Below are 21,834 nucleotides of genomic sequence, written 5' to 3'. Positions count from 1 at the left end.
GGTAGGACAACCATCCCCGTCACCGACCACTACAGGTTTGAAATCGATTTCAGAAGCTTTTAAGGTACATTATATATGTATGGAACTATGAGCAAAGCATGAGTTGTTATAGTAAAATAAGAAGGCAAGAACAGGTAATTCAAGTGATCTTGTGTTATCCCCCCCTTTGCGGGAAAGAGGCGTTGTACACTGGTACAAGATGATGAGAAAGCAACTAACTACATGAGGGACAGATAGCTCAAACTCAAAGTCTGATGAGGGGATGAAGCTGGCCAAGTCATATATAGCTTATTTCAATTTATAGTCATTAGAATTCAGTCATTTATGAGCTGGAGTTTGTTGAAGCTCGATACATACAAGCCAAGCTTTTTCTTCTTTTTTTTGGGGTTCAAGGCAAACTCCCTTCATTAAATATGCAAAAACATTACAAGAGTTTGAAGGCTGAATGTTGTCATTGAAAATTTTCCATTTAATCACAAAGGGAACACGTATCAAACTAGTAATTCTCGTTGACTTTAAAAAACTAGTAACTCTTCGCATATTTGGTTTTGCACAAAATTTATTAACAGTAAAACTAGGCGAAAGGAGAAACGTAGCTAGCCATGAGTCATTCCTCCTCTGTCTACCTTCTGCCATACACATTGCCAAAAAATTTGGTAATTACCCTGAAACTTTAGTCCACTTTGCCGACCTTTTTGCAGAGTTGGCACGAAACGCTCCATTGCCCAACTCCACGTTTTCTTGCAAAACCAACACATTCACCATTCCACCGCAGAAATCCACAGAGGCGAGCATGTCACCAACCACTCCCAATTCGGCATTCTGCACAAATTCTGCCATTTCCTCATCCCTCAACGATATCTCAGTGTGCCGCCGCCCAACCAACACAAGGTCATAATCCCCTTGCGAGTTCCTAATGGCATCCATGATCTGTACACTGTCATACACCTCAATATCTTTCCAAATCACGCAATCATTCCCCATGTTCCTTATCTTAAACTCGTCCACCAACGACTCGTCCAGCGTCTCCTCCACTTCCTCTTCGTTTGTGTTCCCTTCTTTCAACTCATTCCGCAAGATGATCCTGAACACAGTGATCCCCACGTCAGGGTTGCCAGACATGCGCGAGGCGTAGGCCAATGCCTCTCGATCATCTGGCCCACCAATGAAAAACACACCCACATTGTAAGAGAAGTGGGAAACAGTTAGCCGAGCTGGCAACCCTCTCTCAACTAGTATTCCAACTGTACAAGGGGAATATGTTTGTACATTGACGTTGAACTGGCGGATCCCCGCCATGACATTTGCGCCAACTGTGTACTGGTTGTTTTCATGGAATGGTAAGAGAATCAGAGGAATGTTATTGTCCTCCGCCAGACGACAAACGGTCTCATGCATTGTATTGTAAGGGGCGATCATAGTGAAGGCATGGATGGAAACAGGCCCTTTTGAGTTCTTTGAGTAGTTCCAGAAGGCTCGCATCAATTGATGGGTTGGTGTGTTTGTGCGCTTTAGTTTCTTCGTCCCTCCCTCCTCCTGCTGCTTCTTCTTGCATGGGAGTAGCAGTGGCGCGGCTCGACCAATGAGCTCGACTGCGCGGACAACATAGGCTAAAATAGGGCTCTGTTCGGTTGGGTTCGAGGATTCTAACAGGGAGGTGATGTTGCGAACACTTTCCTCGTTGTGGACACAACACAGAATGCTGAAATCGGAGTCGTATCGAGGAGATTGGATGTTTCTGGTGCGTGAGTGCTTGCTTGATGGCTCGAGTCGTATTTGAGGCTGGTACAAAAATCGAACCACCGGGGTTGCGATCAATGTCACCAGCAGCATAGACAACACGATTTGAGTATAAGATTGTTGGTCTAACATCTGCACATAATGTTTAAGAAGTTAGATTGTCATGTTCAGACAAGATTCTTTTCATTTTTTTTTACATTAAACATTAATTCAGAGTTGAATGGAAAGTAAAGAAGAGAAGAGTATGATTGATTACCCCGGAGAACCTCCATCGACTAAAAACGACAAGGTCTACTATACCCTTGATGTTCATGATCAAGCTGAGCAAAAAACTATTTTTGAACCTAATCTTACAACACACGGCAGCCACTGTAACTGTCACAATCTTTGCTCCATATATGAGCAAAATAACCATCTGAAGCTTGCCAAGACTTCCCCAATCCCGAAACGAGTACACATCGGTCATGAATCCAACGCGAAAGAAAAAGACCGGAAGAAAAAGCTCGGAGACCAGGAACTCGGTCTTCTGTATCAATGTGGCACCAAGAGGCGGTCCATCCGGTATGACCAACCCCAAAAGTACAGGGCCGGCCAAAGGAGTTGCCCCCAAGGCGTCAGAAATACCTGCAGAAACTAAAACCCCAAGAAGTACTGCTACCACATAAACCTCCTTCACTTCCTTGCCTTGCGGTGTGTTTTTAATAATTAGTAGAATAAGGGGTCTTACAATAAAGAAAATCAAAACTGTGAGTGCAAATAAGGAGACCAAAGCCAAAATTCCGTGGATTAGACTTTTTTGGGCGTAAATGATATGGACCACCACGGTAAGCCATTGGATGGCTTCAGTGATCAGAGCAGAGGACATGGCAAGATGGCCTAGTTCTGAAGTCATGAGGTTGAGTTCATTCAAGGCCTGAGCTATGACCGGGAAGAAGGTGAAAGACAAAGAAGAGAAAGAAAAGTAGATGAAGAACATTCCTCCTTTGGGACCAGGAAGGGTGGAGCCTATTGGATGAACAAGGCCTAGGGATACTGCTAAGGGAACAAGAAACCCAGGGAGACCAATCTTCCAAGCATTCTTTGCTGTCCTTCTCAACATGTTTTTGTCCAATTTAACTGCAATTATGAACATGGAGTATATTACGCCCTGTAGAGAAAGTATCTCAAACAAGTGAGCATCTTTGTCTCTGAATAGCTTCTCCTTGATTACCTTCTTGTGCCCTAGCAGAGAAGGCCCCAAGATAATCCCACCCTGCAAATTAAAGATGGAGGCTTCAAATTAAGACATGATCAACACATACAAACAAAACCAGTAAGCTGCTCCTTAATGTTTTCAATTAACCATCAAAGCTAGAATATTACAGTGTGACAAACATAAATAAATTTCCATAAGTTGCTAGAATATTATGAAATAAACAATAGGGGGACAAACAACCTTAAACACTCTGATTAAAACCAGAGGACAATATCTAAAACATGTGAAGCATGGAGAGATGAATATGTACCAGGAGATTGCAGACAAATTTGGTTTGTCCCAAAGGCCTGAGAAGATAATAAAGCGCTCGAGAGGTCAAAAGGACAAGGCTGACTTGGGCCATGATTAATGGAAATGAATAATCTAACGGATTATCTCGAAACCAAATGCCTTTGGAGGAGATGGACTCTTGTGGCTGACAAATGGCTGTAGGGACCAATCCCGCACCTGCGGACGGGCTGGTAATTCTCAATGTCACCTCCATTCTTGATGTTTATACACCTCCCAACTTGAGCAAATATTATTAATCTTCAATCTAATCACATTGCCAGAATACCAATTAATGTTTAGAGATTCATAGGATTGATTGTAATTCCAACTCTATATTGAAAATGAAATGCAGTAGCAATGTGACAACCACAACCGCCGTGGCTGTGGCCGCCGCCGCTAGACGGTTGAGTAGGGAGGCCTGGGGCGAAAGGTGAATTGGAATTGGAATGGGTTGATCTTTGGCCTTGCGTTCAGACGCGCGGTAAAAGTCGCTGTAGAAGGTATGGTCATCATTTTATGACCAAAGATTGGCAAATTTCATCCGCAAGAAAAGTGGTCAACTCCCGCGAGGGTAAATTTTATTTGCATCAACCTATTATTATTTGACTTTCAACAAATATTAAGGTTCATTTATGCAAGGACTTTCTCTTTTTTTTTATGAAACAATAGATCAATGTAAAAGGTATATAGCTCAAGTAGTTAAGAGTAGTTATTTTTATATTTAAAGTATTGTATCTGAATCCCTTCTTCTCCAATCTAACTTAGATTAAAAAAAACATATCAACATAATTATATGAAAATTTAATCAACGAGCAAACAAATGAGGTTTTTTCTTTTATGGGTTTTGTTTGTTGGTTGGTTTTGAAATTATCATTCAATAGAAAGCTCAAATAAATTATCTACACAAAATAGAAAGCCCAAATTGACTCAAGTCAATTCATTCTAGTTTCTCTCTTTTGTTTTTTTGTTTTTTTTAAAGGATTGTGAACAAATTAGTGGCTATAAATTATTTTTTTTTTTGTCATTCATTAGGGTAAGGAAGGGGCCTGCCTCAAGATTGTTTTTTACGTAAATCAAAGCCGTGTACATTTGAAAGAAGAGGAGAGTTTTCCTCACTTTTTTCACTGTGGTGCCAAGCATGTGGAATTAGAGGCTATAATTGACCAGGCAAAAACAAAGTTCAAATTATCCACAATCCATGTGAAGGGATATGAATTATATATGAATTATATATATAAAGTTATCAAGACGAAGGAAGTTGGAAAAACCAGAATTTGTGACTCAATACAGGCCAATATCTCTTTGCAATGTGATTTATAAAATCATTTCTAAGGCCATAGCAAACAGATTAAAGTGTGTGCTTCCAATGATTATATCTGAAAGCCAGAGTGCTTTCGTTCCAAAGAGGCAAATTTCAGATAACATCATTCTGGCTTTTGAAACAATCCATGCCATGAAAAGTAGAAGGGGGAAAAAAGCTCCAAGTTTTGCTTTGAAGCTAGACATGGCAAAAGCGTATGATAGAGTTGAGTGGAATTTCATCTGTAAAATGATGGAGAAATTGGGTTTCCCTGATGAGTTTATCAAGCTGGTGTTTGAGTGTATTTCAACAGTTTCATATTCTTTGTTAAGGCATGGAGCTGTTGAAGGTAATATTATCCCACAAAGAGGGATTAGACAAGGAGATCCCTTGTCTCCCTATCTATTTCTCATCTGTGCAGAGGGTTTCTCTACACTACTCAAACAAGCAGAGCTTTCTGGTGACATAAAAGGGATTGAAGTTGCAAGGGGGGCCCCTCCAATTTCTCATTTGTTTTTTGCAGATGACAGCTTACTCTTTCTTGAAGCAACACCACAGGCATGTAGAGCCCTAAAGAGGGTGTTTGAGATTTATGAGCTGGCAGCAGGGCAAAAAATAAATTTGGCTAAGTCTGCGATTGCTTTCAGTCCAGGCACTACCATGCAATTAAGGAATGAGGTTAGTAGCATTTTAACTATCCCAATTGTTGAGTTTCATGAGAAATATTTGGGATTGCCAACTGTGATTGGGAGGAAAAAGAAGGATTGTTTTAATGGAATAAAAGAAAGATTGAGAAAGAAGTTGAATGGATGGAAAGAGAAATTACTTTCAAAAGCAGGGAAGGCTCTCCTTATCAAGGCAGTGGCTCAGAGCATTCCAAATTATGCTATGGGAGTCTTTAAATTTCCTGTAACATTATGTGCAGAATTAAACTCAATGATTTCTAAATTCTGGTGGAAGAATTCAAAGGGTAGCAAAGGTATTAGTTGGGCAAAGTGGATGCATTTGTGTTTTGCAAAGGATGAAGGTGGAATGGGGTTTAAAGATTTGGAGTCTTTTAACAAAGCGCTTGTGGCTAAGCAATGTTGGAGACTTCTTACCCATGAACAGACCATGATTCATAAGGTGTTAAAAGCTCGTTATTTTCCAAATTGTAATTTTTTGGCAGCTGGTAAAGGAAGAGCTTCTTCATATATTTGGAGGTCTCTAATTTGGGGTCGTGAGTTGCTCTTGAGTGGGTTAAGGAAGAGGATTGGAGATGGACAAGAAACACTAGTCTATGGTGATGCTTGGATTCCCAGACCAAACTCTTTCCGCCCTATTTCCCCTCAAGTGTTGGATCAAGAAACTAAAGTAAGTGATTTTATTTTTCCTCCTGGGAATTGGAATGTTGATTTACTAAATTTGTGTTTTCATGAGGAAGATGTTAAGGCTATTAAATCTATCCCTTTGAGTGTTAATTATCACAAAGATCGATGGATGTGGCATTATACTGCTAATGGAATTTATTCTGTGAAAAGTGGATACAGGCTGGAGATGTCAAAGAAAAAGGATTGCAGTGGGGCTGTTGGATCTTCTTCGGAACCAAGAGTTCAAAATGCTTTCTGGAGGAAAGTTTGGTCCCAAGAGGTACCACAAAAAATCTTATATTTTACTTGGAGAGCTATTAAGAATTATCTTCCCTGTAGATCTAATCTGTTGAAAAGGAAAATAATTTCTGAGGACTCTTGCCCCATCTGTAATGTGAATTCCGAGAGTGTAATTCATGCTTTGTGGAGTTGTCCTAATGCCCAAAAAGTTTGGAAGAAAGTGCTGTTTAGGGGGGTTTTCACAGGGCTAAAATTTTCCAACTATGGGGACTTGTTTGAAATAGCCACTATGTATCTCTCGAGGTATGAAATGCGATTGTTTTTATATGTCTGCTGGAGTTTATGGCAAAACAGAAATAAAGCTGTTATTGAGGGTGCACAAGATGTGATTTTTAACAGAGCCCATCACTTGGCTGGTGAATATGGAAGTCTTGTAGAAGGGGAACCTAAATTATTTGTAGAGAAATCAACTAAATGGTCTCCTCCTCCAGCTGGTAAATATAAACTAAATGTTGATGCTGCTTTTATTCTCGAAACAGGTGTGGGTGGAATTGGCGCTGTTGTTAGAAATGACAATGGGGAAGTGATGGCGGCTATGGCCCTTCCTCTTGCAAGTGCCACCTTATCTAAACATGCGGAGATCATGACGTTTCTTTTCGGGATGAAATTTGCTCGGGATGCTGGCTTTTCTTCCATTTTAATTGAATCTGATTCACAAGGGGTGGTAAATGATGTAAAAAAGGATGAGGAAGAGTCTTGGGCATCAGATGGGCATCTTATTGGTGATATTAAGAGAAGTCTACAACACTTTGAAGATGTTATTATCTCTTATAGTCCAAGAGGGGCTAATCAAGTAGCGCATTTTCTAGCAAAGCATGCTCTTAATTGTAATACTATGGTAACTTGGATTGAAGAAGTTCCCTTCTGGCTGGAATCAATTGTAAACGATGACATGGTTGTATCCTCTTAATTTTTATCAATAAGTTCTTCTTTCGCAAAAAAAAAAAAAAAAAAAGACGAAGGAAGTTGGAAAATTTGTATTTTGATTTTGCAGCCAAGGAAAGCCACTGCGTCAGCAAGTACGCCTAGTGGCACTCATTACTGTCATAAAAACAAACTCCAGCTTTCCTTTCTTTCATAATCATCCCCCACCCCAACACTATTCTATGACCCAACCCAATCGCTTTTATTGCTCTCTCCATTTTGCACCACATAAAACTCAACGCGTCATTCATAACATGACATTTGGCCTCAACAAACTGCCACCGTGTCCTACCCAATCTGCGACACGTGGTGCACATGCAAAGCCTAGATCAGGGTGTCGACGAGCAGGACAGGAAAATCCTTCTTGACCGAATAAGGGAGACATTATTGTTATCCTATCTTCGTTTTTGCTTTTCATTGTTTGGTTGGGCTTTAGATAATCTCTTTCTTGCATGTATTATGTTGCGAGGTACAAGTTATAGTTTTTAATTATTATTTTTTTTAATTTACAGAATTACAAGATATAGTTAGATATGTAAAATATCTTTTTTGTGATGTTAAATTAAAGATCTACATTAGTATGCCCACAGTTGTAGATATGTTCGTCTATTTGTACTCTAGTTCGAATTCTTTTTTATATGAATAATTTAAATTATCATTTTATATAAAAAATAAAAATATGTATACGATTATTATTGTTAAGTAACAGGTAATGACTCCTTAATTATAAAGAACCAAACACTATGTGTAATAATCGCATACAATGTATATTACACAACTTTATAAATTACATTATTTTTTTATTAATAAATTTTGCTTTGTTATAACAACATAAGAGTACATGCAATGGTTATGATCAATGCAATTTTATTGCATGTAATTGAACTAAAGCAATAAAATCTCACTTGTAATGGTGTAATTTAGTTCATTGCAAATTGCAATAGAGGATGTTATGCAATGAACCCTCTAATAAAAAAATATTTTAAAAAAATACAGCAATTAATGCATGTGTAGCATGCATACTTGAACCTTTTTTTACCTATAATTTTAAAAATAATCTAAATTAAATTAAATTTTTTCTTCAAATATATTCAAAATTGGTACATTTTTTAAGATTTTTTTGAGAATATTTCAATGGTATAATTTTTAGTGTTATTAAAATTTTATTTTATTTGAGTATGTAAGAAGATATAACTATTGATATCAAGGTATTGAACTGTACCATTGCAAGTAAAACTGAAGTTCAATTGAATAGATGCCAAAATAGTTCAATTTGCATTGCATTGAACTATTGAACATCTATTACGAATGCTATAAGGTAAAATTTCAAATGCAATATAATTTTTTTTTAATTCTAATAAGAGCTTCCTAATAAAATCATATTAATAACTTTTAGTTTTATATCATATTTAAATGTCTAATGTAGATTCATAGCTAATAAGATAAACCATGTCGTTGATTTAGGATGGCTATAATCCAATAAATCTATATTGACGCAATGTTTCTTTATGCATAAATAATTGTAGTGTGGATATTTATGTTGAAATTTTAGAGAGATTGATCGACCATCTATCACTATTAATATCGATATTGTCCTTAATTTAACCATATATATAGTTAGATGTATATAGTATTTTATTTTGTCAAGTTTCTGACATGGAACTTTTTTCCACACCCCCCCTAACGTGAAACTGCTCTTTAGTGGACTACACATACAACCAATTCTACACCAATAAATTCAATTTTTTTTCTTTTTTTATAATTTGGGATTTCAATTTTGAGATTTTTTTGAATTTTCAATTCGGGTTTTGTCTGATTCAAGTTCAATCAGGCCAAGTAAACTAGCATGCTCTAATTATGGCTATCAAAAACAACTAGCATCCTCTGATATCATATTAAGATTTCAAGGTTTGATAATAAACATAAAAATAAAAATAAAAAAATTTAGAAGGACAAATTTGCGGCCCACTACTACCAACATTGCTATTGTCCTAAATCCTAAGAGGTTTTATACAAAATATCTAAGTATTATTAATAATGGAACAATTCATTGTATGTTGTATTTATTTTATCAAATTTTCGATGTGAGACGTGATTTAATTTAATAATTTATTGATATTCATATACCTATGCAACGTTGATCATATTACACTATATAATAATTTATATTTTTCTAGTGGTAGAAGTTTATATTATGCCCAAGTCTTTAAGAAGGGAAAAGAGAAGGGAGAAAATTCAATCAAATTAACACCAAAGACTTGAAACTTGAAAGCACACCAAAGACTTAATTTAATCAAAATAACACCCAATTGGAGTTATATATTTGATAAATTCCCAAAAGGATAAGAAGAAGCACACAGCAATGACGCATTAGCTGTCCAGTGGTACGATCGCAATTTCTAGATTCATCCAGGATAAAGTGGGAAGAGAAAAGGAGGGACAAAACGAGAAAGTACTTCGGGAGCAAGAAAGCGACGAGTTACTCGCTTGATTCGCGAAGGTTCGGGTGACACGTGCTGGAAGCCTCATTATCGAAACGCCACGACGCGACTAGAAAATCGCCACGTCATCGCTCGAATAAATATCGGAAATATCTAGAGAAGGCTATAAATATCTCTCACAGCTTGTTAATCTAAAGATTTCTGGATTCGCTTAGCTTCAAGCTTACAAAGTAAATACTCTCTCTGAAGAACGCTCTGAGCAGAGCAAATCATTCAAATCACACGCAACAACCAGGAGAAAAACGCCAAAACGAGTCTGAAAGTGTCGTTTCGATTGGAAAGGGGCAAGGCTACGATATCAATCTAAGAAGTTTCTCCAAGCCCGACTTATCGAGCCAAACGATTCTGAGGTTGGTTGAATTTTTTTTTTCTCTTAGCTTTTCGTTTTTGTTTCCTTTTTTCTTAATTTCATTGTTTATTGCCTTTCTGATATATTTTCTTAGATTTTTTTTGGGGAAAGAGTCAGAGTTATTTCTTTGTTACCAATTCTTGTTTGTTTGGGGTTCGGTAAACTGAAATCTGGGTCTTTCTGGGTTTTTCAGTATTTGAGTTTTCAGAAACTAGGTTTCCCTTTTTTTGGTTTCTTATTTGAAGGATTTGGGTAATTTATATTCGATAAAAATTGGGTGTTTTCTTGGTGATGGGTATTTTTCTTTGACGCGTACCTTTTTATTCCCTTACTTCTTTCCTGAAATATTGAATTCCGTTTCTTTGGTGGCAAGTAAAACCTTTTACTAGTCTTTTTAGGCTGGTTTTTTTAGGGAATACTTGGGCCCGAAGGAAGCTCCGAGTCCTTTTTCAATTTTTTAAGATTTATTTGAGTGTGCCTCCTGCTATATAAAAGCTCCAGGCGGTTTGTCTTTTCTTCTATAGTTTAGAGAATTTTATCTGTGCTCTATTGCAGTTCCTAATAAGAATTGCTTCTACATTTGAATGCAGATTGTTGAGAAAAATATCAGTCAGTCTCTGAGTAAATTACAAGGAATGGGAGCTTATGATCAAGGTTCTAACGAGGTTGCTCTGACCTTGGATTCTACAAGGAAGAGGAAGACACGGAGTAGGCGGGATGGAACCTCTGTGGCAGAGACACTAGAAAAGTGGAAGGAATATAACAAACAACTCGAATCTGACAATAACGAGGGGAAAACACGCAAAGTCCCCGCCAAGGGATCGAAGAAAGGTTGTATGAAAGGCAAGGGAGGGCCCGATAATTCGCGCTGCAATTACAGAGGTGTGAGGCAGAGGACATGGGGCAAGTGGGTTGCAGAAATTCGGGAGCCCAACAGGGGAAGCAGACTCTGGTTAGGGACTTTTCCAACTGCCCTTGATGCTGCTCTTGCCTACGATGAAGCTGCCAAGGCTATGTATGGTCCGGCTGCTCGCCTCAACCTCCCGAATGTGGCCAATTATTCTTCTTGGAAGGAATCTTCACAGGAGACTTCCTCGGCCACAACTCCATCGGGGTCTTCTGCAGTGGCAACTCCAGGATGCTCTGGATCCACATCATCATCAAATCACTCTGAGGTTTGTGCAGATGAGGATTCCAAGGGTTTCCTTGATGTGAAAACCGAGAATGGTGAAGGCGAATCGGCAATTCATGCTTGGTCCAATGCAGTCAATCAAGCCCTCGTGAAGGAAGAAACAAAGGATGAGTTTACTGAGGGTTACTTTCACAATGATCAACCGGCCGTCAAACCAGAAGCATATGTTGGGGATTTTAATTGGGCTGGTGGACAGTATACTGGGGATTATTTGGAGAACTTTACAGAGGAGGAGGTGTTTGATGTGGATGAGCTATTGAGTCCTTTAGACGATACTCCCGTTCGAAATCCTGAGCCAGAACAAAGTTTAGGATCTGATGTTGGTCAGCCTGGGTGCTCGGGCATGCACCCTTATGAGTGTGATAGGCCATCGAACTTGTCGTACCAGCTGCAGTTTCCAGATGCCAAGCTGCTTGGGAGTCTGAACCACATGGAGCAGGGCCCTTCGGGTGGCGAATACAATTTTGATTTCTTGAAGAGGGATGATGTTACTGGCGAAGATGATCAAGGATACTACAATCTGGGATTGTCTGACCTAGGCTTGGGAGATTTCACTGGAGGAACAATGCAACCGGAAGACGGAAGTTATAACTTTTCGATGGATATGTGAAGGCTAAATTTTGAAAGGGGGTCCAGTGGAGTGTAGTTTGAAGAACATCAATGTGGTTGTTTCCTCTTTGCTTCTTACCTTTTAATTTTGGAGCGGACCCCATGAATGTGCTAGTTCTCTATAGGTTTTAGATTGGAGAATTTGGCAGCGTAGACAATTTTCCCTTGTCATGTCTGGTCATTTTGTGTTCAACAGGGTGGTGGGTTGACAGCCAACTTTTGTGGTGCTTGATAATTCTATATTACTATATTAACAAATTCTTTTATTGTAGATATGAGAAATGAAGTATAATTGAAATATGGTATCTTGAATTTCAGTGTTCGTGTGTAAGTAAGGAAATTCAAATACAACAGCTTGTGCTTTTGGGGACTCTTCTGTGGTTGCTATTTGTTTTCTGCTTCTTTGTTTTGTTTGCTTTTCTTCTCCGACTTCATGACATCCCTTGATTTGCAAATTATCGTGCCACGGTGAATTATTCTGTGGTTGGTTTACAATGTGCTATATGTCTGTTGGCGGCTGTATATAGAGCGTAAGAGGCATCGACCCCTCCCCCATCTCTCTCGAGCCTCTCTTGATTGCATGTAAAATCTTTGGTCCCATCAGCCCTGGCCCATTCAAAATCCTCTCGGATCCCAAGCTCCTCACTAGCAAAGCCCAAGCCCTCCCCAGCCTTCTAGGGTAGGCACAAATCCCTCTGTACTGGAAGTTGAAGCTAATGAAAAATATGATAGGAAAATCGAGCATGATTTGTAGAAGTTCATACGGTGGACAAACCTGGAATTGATGAACACTTTTGAATTTGTATTCAAACGTATTGAAGATGACGAGGAAAAGCCTCGAGAAATCTCAACGATCAAAATCAATAATCTGTAAATAAATATTTTTTTTGATATAAAAGAGAACGATAAGGAGAATATTGGAAGAGAATGCAAATTTATCCTATAAAGATTGTTTAACCACTCAATGAACAAAATTGGTGACAATGAGTATAACAATACCTCATCATCGTGTCATATCCATGTCAATAAGTTATTAATTTGTAATTATCATTATTGTCGTTTTTTTTTTGTTGTCAAATAACTCTATTCAAAGAAAATGAAGCAATACTACAGGAAGTGAAAGGCCTAATAGCATAGGCAGCCCAACATAAACAAGCAAAGTACATAGGCTCAACATTAAAATTTTAAATAAAATAAAATAAAAATTTTAGCATGCTCAAGCCCCAAATACAATGATCTAGCAAAATAGAAAACCTTAGATATAAAAAAATAAGAATGGACAGCAAGTCCACAACCACAAAGGAGGGGTGTTTGGTACCAAGATGAACCAAAACCACAATGTGGTCATATATAAGGTTTAGGGATATGCATGATTTATTTAAGTAAATTTAAGTTTTAGCTATATAAAAATTATTCACTTTTGAAAAAAGTTAAGCTTTTTAAAAAAAGACAGAAAAATCTCTCAACTTTCAAACCAAAAACATGCAAATGTAAATGATTTCTTAGGAAATCCAAAAATAAATAAGGGCAATTTTGTCTATTTTGACTTCTTTTAAAAAATTTCTTTCTCTTTTGGCTTTTTCTAAAGGAAAATGCTAGGGAGACCAACTTTAGATACCAACTTGTGTACCAACTCTCTAATAGAGTGTAGGACCCATTGTATTGGTGGGCTCCACCTCTATTAGAGAGTTGGTACACAAGTTGGTATCTAAAGTTGGTCTCCCTAGCATGACCCTTTTCTAAAGTCTCTCGATAATAAAATTAAGTTTATTTATTAATTTTTTATTGCCGTTTATTCTAGAATTGCTGTTTTGGTTTGGGCCGGGCTTTGTAGGACCTCTTTTAAAACTTTTGTATCTTTTTGGTCAATCAGCTTTTCATAAGCTATAATGCGGAATCCGTGGCTTTCGGCTGAGGGAAGAGCAAGAAAGGGTCAACTACCAGACAAAAGTGTTTGACTAAATGCGCTTCCCTTCCACAATCGAGAACCACTCTGCTTTTTACGTTTTTTTCTGCTGAGCAATGAGCTCATCTCCCAACAAACTCACACGAGCTTATTGCTTGCCATTACTCTACCTCAGAATTCAGATCATCAATTTCATCACCAGTGGTGGTCCCCACCCAACAACCCCTAACCATCAATCACAGCCGTTGATCCACTCCAAGCTTCTCCAATTCCACCCTCCCCATCCCCAACTATTTACACCCACTGCCCCTTTGCCGCGACTGCCTCTCTGTTTTGCGTTTCATGCAAAAAGCGCACAAATTTCAAGGATTTCGTTTCAGAACCTTATAGATTTCTCTGTTCCCTCTGTCACTTTCCACTGACGCACTCTCAGATTCTCTCTCTCTCTCTCTCTCTCTCTCTCTCTCTCTGTCTTTTCATAACACTCACTTCAATGCCCACGACTACATATTTCAAGCTTCACCATTCATTCAACCTTTGCAGCTATCTTCATCGGCCCAAGAGCAAAAAGCTTAGCCGGAATCTGAGCTTCTCCGATCACCCATCTCTTCAGAAGCTCTACTTTCAGCTCAATTTGCTTTCTTGCTGAAGTTTTGGCTACAAGTTGTTCCCACAGTGAGCAGCTAAATTGGGTTTGTTTGGTTTAACCTTAAAAGTTTTGATTATATTATTGTTGTTTCATTTTGGTAATTGTTTCTTTTCTATCTTTCTTACTTTTGCTGTTGTGGTTGCTGTTTGGGCATTTCGGGTGATTTTGGTACGGCATGCACTGATGGGATTGTTTACCATATGAAGGAACGTTTTTATTTTTATTTTTTTAAATCTTCCTTCGCATGTTGAATTGCAGATGTAGGAATAATATTTTCTAAATTCGACCAATAAATAAATAAAATGTTAATGTCTCTTCTTCTGATGTATAACGCATCTCAAGGATAACCATTTCCTTCTCTCTCTCTCTCTCTCTCTCTCTCTCCAATAATATGAATGATGCTTTTGGCTAACAAGGAATTGATGTGTTGCAGATTCCTTTCCCTTTTTCCATCCTCATTTATTTATTTATTTTTTTACATTTTCCTAAACAAGAACTTGATTGAGAATTTTTTCCTGAAGGAAAAAAAAGAAAATTGTTGTTTTTGAGTCAATCGCTCACCAGCTTATGGCTTTTGGGTATTACTACAGACTCTCGGTTTTCTAACGTTTGGAAGAAGAAAAAAGGGAAAAGATCATGTTTTTATTTATTTATTTATTGTTTTGATTTGTTTGTGTTATTTCTTGTTTTGATGGTGTAAATGTTGGGTCAATGATGTTACTTTTTTGGTAGTGTATTTACTTGTGTGTTCCTAATATATAATTATTACCATATTATGATTATATAATAATAAGATATGAGTATATATATATATATATATGGTAGTGTAACTGTGTGAGTCCGATATGTAAGCAGAATAGCGACAGGTGTTAGGCCAACATGAGCTATTAGCTCAAGTGGCACTGGCAAAGCCGCAAATGGCATAGATATATATAATCGATGAAAAGAGGTAGAAAAATCTAAGCTAGGTTTGAGTCTTTGTGGAGTAAAATAAGAAAAGAAAACAAGTGACCACAGGTGTTTGATCATATTTTACTTTTCGTTTTTCTTGTGTATATGTGATTAGGGTTTGGTGGCAATATTGCATTTAGCTTTCGTGTGTTCCAGTTTGAAATGTGTCTAACAGCAGTGCATTTTTTTTTGTTTTGTTTCTGTTGCAGATATTTGACAGTGATTGTAGGGCGTAGGAGAAATTCGGGTACCAATTGGCTAATCAAGATGAAGAGGAAGAGACATCTGTACCGATCTACCCATCCATTTGATGCTTATCGTAAGAATTTGCCTCCTCCCTTTTATGTTCTCTTAGTTTTCATTTTCTTTTCAAAATGAACTGTGTAATTTATCTCAAGTAAATGGCTTCTCTGTTCAAAGTCTTGCTTTCTTGTAACACTTGTAAACTTGAATCCACAAGTTGGAGTTAACTTTTTAGTGCGGCGGTAACACCATGTGTCATGTAGACGTGGTAACACCACTTTTTAGTGCGCGACTGTCCCTAGCATTCGTCTTTCATTAATTGGTAGCAAATATAGGAATTTTTCATTCTTGAACTCCTTATTTATATACATTGTTGAAATGCAGCTGCCACTTTTAGTGCTATTATTTGACTAACGGAGAAAAGGGATTGCTTTAATTCCTGTCTTGCACAGAAGCACAATAGAATTTTATTTGTTGTTGTTATCAAATGGCCAATATTTTTCGTTTTCACTCATTAAATTCTTATCAATATCATTCTACTAACTTTTGGCTTGATAGCTTTTGAGGCTCTTTGCTGCGGATCATGGCATCCTGTGGAGCTTCTAGGCATCAGGAGTGGAACCATGACGATAAATTTCGCAGACAATCATTCATGTGTCATTCAAAATAAAGGCCCATTCCCGAACATTCGAGTGAGGTCAAGACAGGCAAATTCATATGACTGCACCTGCTTTTTGCGGCCTGGTGTTGATGTATGCGTGCTTTCAACTCCTGAAAATACAGAAAACTCAGAAGAGAAAATTCGAGCTCCTGTGAGTGGCATTCTATAATTAGGCATTGTCACTTGGTATTTATGACTTTCTATAACTCTTACATGGCATATTTTCAAGTGTTGATGCACATGTTTGATAATTTTAATATTTTTATTGCAGCTCTTTGTGATAATCCATTTCAGAAAGCATGATGCATGTCTCTATAGATAAAGTCACATGTTTTGTAAAACACAATACATTTCTTTTCCTGAGAGAGATCTAGAGATACACCAACTGTCTGGTCTTAACAGTCCTCTGTTATCTGTTTGCTTTTGGCAATCTTGAGACAAATTTTGCATTTCTTGGTTACATTCCAGGTTTCTTGCACTTATAGAACAGATATTCCTTGGTCTGCTAACAGCTTCCAGCACTATATCATTACAAAGTGCTCTTTTATGTATATGTATACTCTCGATTGAGGTTGAGATATGAAGAATTACCCAATAACTAAAAATAAAAATAAAATTTGAGGCAGCATTCCTCATAAGTCTGTTTACCATCAGAATAATGCAGCCACCTAATTCGTCTATGTGAAAACTAGAGATATCTCCTCTGCATTTTATGATTTAAAATCGATTTTTCTATTCGTTGGCTAATCACTTTAGTTATCGAAAATTTTCTTTCGATTCACATCTCTTGCGTTAGATAGCTTCACTTTAGTTTTTTTTTTTTTCTTTTTTCAAATTTGTTTAGCTTCACATCTTGGGTTGTTTATGTATAAATGCCCAAAACTGAAAACATTAGTTTATGTTGGAAGTTGTGATTGCCTTATTGTTAGTTTGACCAACAGATTCTCTTTCTAATATAGGTGATGGTTGATGCTCGAATCAATTCAATCAAGAGGGTGCCTCATGAGTCCCATTGCTCATGTCGCTTTTACGTTAACTTTTATGTGAACCAAGGCCCTCTTGGTTCAGAAAGAGCAACCCTTAACAAGGACGCTAAACGTGTTGGAATCCATGACATTTTCGTCTTCCAAACACTTGATCGTGATTCTTGTGCAAATGAGCACTACCGATGGGAGTTCTCTGCAGACTGCCCAACGCTGCCCAGAACGAAATTGCTGTTGGGGAAATTTTTATCAGACATTTCATGGTTGCTTGTGACATCAGTGCTGAAGCAGGTTTCATTTGATGTAAGATCAGTACAAAGAAAAGTGGTGTACCAAATTGTGGGAGGTGATGATGACAGCACTCTGTCAAAGTCTGACAATTATTTACATGCTGTCAACTTCAGAGTAGACGACGGGCTCCTGGTACCAATAGTAGTTGAATTTGTACCAGCTGATGCTACCGGGAATGATCCTACTGAAGGTGGACCATCATCATCTTCTGATCTTTTGGGCCTGCGACGTTCCAAGCGTCAGAATGTTCGACCTGAGCGTTTCCTTGGGTGTGATGCTCCAGCAGAGATAGAGATTGGATATATTCGTAGCAGACCATATAAAGTAGATCACTCAGATGATGATGATATGCATATACCACTTTCACAGTTGTTTGGAAAACATGCGAGACGTTCAGAAGAGCATACTGAGGCAGAGCAAAAGGTTCATTATAAGAAATTAAAGTCCAGCGAGGATCTCCATGCATCCAAAAGTGAGGATGATCTTGCAAGCGAAAGTGAGGATTCCCTTGAATGCAAAAGCAAGATTAAGTCGAGGAAGGTGAAATCAGATGTGGCTAAAAGGAAGAAACATCAAGCTCAACTTGCAATTGTTCCTCTGCCTGACAAAAGGGATCCTTTCGCCCTTGGACGCAGTCATCTAAATGCCAATAGTCCTGAAAAGAGTACAAAAGAGGGTGAAGAATTTCCTGCGAAGTATTATTATCATTACAGTTCTAAAGCAAAGAGAAAGAAGAATTCTGACTTAGATGATATGGACTTTCAAATGAAATGGGATGGAAAAGTATCCACTAGCAGAGCTAGCAGAGTTTATAACAACAGGCATAACTCCATACGCTCGAAAAGGGAGGGTCTCAGTGGAAGAACTTACCCAAAGAGGAGCTTAAGTGCAGGTGCCTACAAGGAACTGATAAATACGTTTTTGAAAGACATGGATTGCTCAAATAAGCAAGAGCCAAATATTATGGACCAGTGGAAAGAATTTAAGGCTGGAAAGAACCCTGAGCAACAGAACGAAACTGAAATGCCCGAAGATGAGGATGAGGAGGAAATGTCCGAGACTGAAATGCTGTGGAAAGAAATGGAATTAGCACTGGCATCAGCTTACCTTCTTGATGGTGATGAGGTAAAATTTGATATATTCACTGGCATCTAATTTTTTATTTATGACTCAATGGGGGATTCTCTCTCTCTCTCTCTCTCTCTCTCTCTCTCTCTCTCTCTCTCTCTGTGACACTGTGTATGTGGGTGTGTTTGTTTGAAAATCATAGATTAAAACTTCAGAATATAATCTCGAAACTCTGCTAAATAATGCAATAACTCTTTCTAGAAAATAATTAAGTTGATGAGCATTCTGGTTTACCTTCAATTTCTATTTGATATGCCTTGCTTCATCTGATTTGGTAAAATGATTTTCAGGGATCACAAGGGAGCACGTCAGGTGGGACTGCACAAAAGTCTGGTGCAGGTTGCCGGCATGAATTTAGATTGAATGAAGAAATTGGGATGGTGTGCCTCATATGTGGTTTCGTCAGCATCGAAATAGGAGATGTTTCGGCCCCCTTTGTAAGTCAACGTCGAAACTCATTTATGGAAGAACTTTATGTCACATTCCTTGTGCTGTTATGAATTTGCATGGGAGAATGAACTTTCTATTCTGCAATATCATTTTCACTCATTCAATTAGGTTGATCTGTTACCATAATCTCCTGTCAAGAATGTAGGGTTCCAATTCCTTTGCGTATATATTTTTTAAAAGATGCTGGTGTAGGATCTGATAATGTTGCTTCAAAAGATATATAATTGTTTGTTTATTTCTCTAGGTGCAAAACACAGGGTGGGCCGCAGATGATAGAAAGATCAATGAAGAACAAACAGACGATAAGCGAGCTGAATATGAGGAATTCAATTTCTTCCACACTCGTACTTCCCCTGATGAGCCTGAGCCTTTATCAGAAGAAAATGACAACGTTTGGGCCTTAATTCCTGAACTTAGAAGGAAATTGTTATTCCACCAGAAGAAGGCTTTTGAGTTTCTGTGGAAAAACGTTGCAGGATCTTTGGAACCAGCACTTATGGAACATAAGGCCAAGAAAATAGGTGGCTGTGTTATATCTCATTCTCCTGGAGCTGGAAAAACTTTTCTGATCATTGCATTTCTTGTTAGCTACCTCAAGTTATTCCCAGGAAAACGGCCTCTGGTCCTTGCTCCGAAGACAACACTCTATACGTGGTACAAAGAATTTATTAAATGGAAAATTCCTATACCAGTGTATCTAATTCACGGCCGTAGAACCTACAGAGTGTTCAAGAAGAAAACAGTGACCTTTACTGGAGGCCCGAAGCCGACGGATGATGTGTTGCATGTTTTGGATTGCCTAGAAAAAATACAGAAGTGGCATGCACAGCCAAGTGTTCTTGTCATGGGTTATACTTCATTCCTAACATTGATGCGTGAAGACTCAAAATTTGTGCACAGAAAATTCATGGCTCAAGTGCTGCGGGAGAGTCCCGGGATCGTAGTACTAGATGAAGGGCACAACCCCAGAAGTACTAAATCAAGGTTGAGGAAGGGATTGATGAAAGTTGAAACGGACTTGAGAATATTGCTATCAGGTACTCTGTTTCAGAACAACTTCTGTGAATACTTCAACACCCTGTGTTTGGCAAGACCAAAGTTTGTGAATGAAGTTTTAAGGCAATTGGACCCAAAATACAGAAGGAAAAAGAAAGGTAAGGAAAAAGCGCGCCATTTGATGGAAGCCAGAGCACGAAAGTTGTTCTTGGACCAGATTGCCAAGAAGATTGATTCGAACGAAGGTGAAGATCAAAGGATCCAAGGTCTAAACATGTTGAGAAATATAACAAATGGATTCATAGATGTGTATGAAGGTGGAAATTCAGACACCCTTCCTGGTCTGCAGATTTACACCTTGTTGATGAACACTACTGACATACAGCAAGAGATTTTGGACAAACTGCAAGACATAATGTCCAAATACCATGGCTACCCTCTGGAGCTGGAACTTTTGATTACCCTTGGATCAATACATCCTTGGCTAATCAAAACTGCAGCTTGTGCTGATAAGTTTTTTACTACTGAGCAACTAGAGGATCTTGAGCAGTACAAGCATGATTTGCACAAAGGGTCCAAGGTCAAGTTTGTTTTGAGCCTTATTTACAGGGTTGTCCGGAAGGAGAAGGTTTTGATTTTCTGTCACAACATTGCACCTGTGAGACTGTTTCTAGAACTGTTTGAAATGGTGTTTGGGTGGCAGAGAGGCAGAGAAGTCTTGGTTCTCACAGGGGATTTGGAGCTGTTTGAGCGCGGAAAGGTGATGGACAAGTTTGAAGAGGCTGGTGGAGCCTCAAGGGTCCTGCTTGCATCAATCACAGCTTGTGCTGAGGGAATTAGTTTGACAGCAGCTTCTCGGGTCATCTTGCTGGACTCCGAATGGAACCCTTCGAAGACGAAGCAGGCCATTGCACGAGCCTTCCGTCCCGGTCAGCAGAAGGTGGTGTATGTTTACCAGCTCTTGGCAACTGGAACTCTCGAAGAAGACAAGTATGGGAGGACAACTTGGAAGGAGTGGGTGTCAAGCATGATTTTCAGTGAGGCATTCGTGGAGGACCCGTCCCGCTGGCAAGCAGAGAAGATTGAAGATGATATATTGAGGGAGATGGTGGCAGAGGACAAGTCTAAATCATTCCATATGATCATGAAGAATGAAAAGGCTTCAACTGTGGTCAGAGGTAAGGACTAAATTAAGCCTTGTGTGATTTAATCTAGCTTGCAGCAATATTGGGCTTTCTTTCTTCTCTCAAGAATTTTGCCAAGCGAGAAAAGGGAAAATGAGAACCTCCCATTTGAACTTGAATTGTGTAACGGCTAAGTTGTATTTTATTATCATGAATGGCAGTTATACTTTATGATCTCATAGCCAAATCAAATAGTTCGTGTTTAAAAGAGAAAAACAAAAAAACAAAAAATGTAAACTTACTAGGGTTACCTCGAGATCATATGTTAGATTAGAATCTCTCCTCCCCAATATCGATTGTATCCAAAAAATAAATTGACAGGTGCGAAAAGGAGAACCAGGCCCAAACCAAACAAGCCAGAGGCCCGAGCCGAAAGCAAACATACAAAGAAAGGCAAAGGCATGTCATAACAAGAGATTAAAAGCCAAAAACTAAGAGAGTAAAATAGAAGCAGCCAAGTGAAGTCTCATCCTAGTGATTGAATTCTTCAAAGACGAGCTAAAAATCAAAGGCAGGCATTAACAAAGTGAGAGAATAGTACACCATACATACTAGTAACCATGTGGGGGGGAGTGGTTTCAAGTTCAACTTTAAAAAACGATC

The 21,834-nt window shown here is 38.5% G+C and overlaps 3 protein-coding genes across 6 annotated transcripts; 2 read left to right on the top strand and 1 right to left on the bottom strand.

The window, feature by feature from the left end:
* On the bottom strand, positions 399–3,479 carry LOC18784785 (cation/H(+) antiporter 15). Its single transcript, XM_020557443.1, has 3 exons — positions 3,330–3,479; positions 1,997–2,992; positions 399–1,872 (listed from the first exon to the last, which is right to left on the bottom strand). The coding sequence occupies exons 1-3, from the start codon at positions 3,477–3,479 to the stop codon at positions 661–663; spliced, it is 2,358 nt and encodes a 785-aa protein (XP_020413032.1). The 3' UTR covers positions 399–660.
* On the top strand, positions 9,759–12,162 carry LOC18785445 (dehydration-responsive element-binding protein 2C). Its single transcript, XM_020558224.1, has 2 exons — positions 9,759–9,989; positions 10,579–12,162. The coding sequence occupies exon 2, from the start codon at positions 10,624–10,626 to the stop codon at positions 11,788–11,790; it is 1,167 nt and encodes a 388-aa protein (XP_020413813.1). The 5' UTR covers positions 9,759–9,989; positions 10,579–10,623; the 3' UTR covers positions 11,791–12,162.
* LOC18786216 (SNF2 domain-containing protein CLASSY 1) lies at positions 13,709–21,410 on the top strand. 4 transcript variants are annotated; one of them, XM_020556557.1, is made up of 6 exons: positions 13,709–14,370; positions 15,505–15,614; positions 16,097–16,350; positions 17,159–18,598; positions 18,892–19,038; positions 19,296–21,410. In XM_020556557.1, exons 2-6 carry the CDS (start codon positions 15,563–15,565, stop codon positions 21,234–21,236), a joined length of 3,834 nt encoding a protein of 1,277 aa, XP_020412146.1. In that variant the 5' UTR covers positions 13,709–14,370; positions 15,505–15,562; the 3' UTR covers positions 21,237–21,410. The 4 variants fall into 4 exon arrangements, with proteins under 4 accessions (XP_020412146.1, XP_020412145.1, XP_020412144.1 ...); XM_020556556.1 differs by having other exon boundaries at positions 13,709–14,387; XM_020556555.1 differs by lacking the exon at positions 13,709–14,370 and adding an exon at positions 14,439–14,922.

The sequence above is a fragment of the Prunus persica genome, chromosome G2, assembly GCF_000346465.2.
Source record: "Prunus persica cultivar Lovell chromosome G2, Prunus_persica_NCBIv2, whole genome shotgun sequence".
Taxonomy (NCBI): domain Eukaryota; kingdom Viridiplantae; phylum Streptophyta; class Magnoliopsida; order Rosales; family Rosaceae; genus Prunus; species Prunus persica.
The sequence above is the reverse complement of the archived record's forward strand: the minus strand, read 5'-3'. Positions and strand labels throughout refer to the sequence as shown.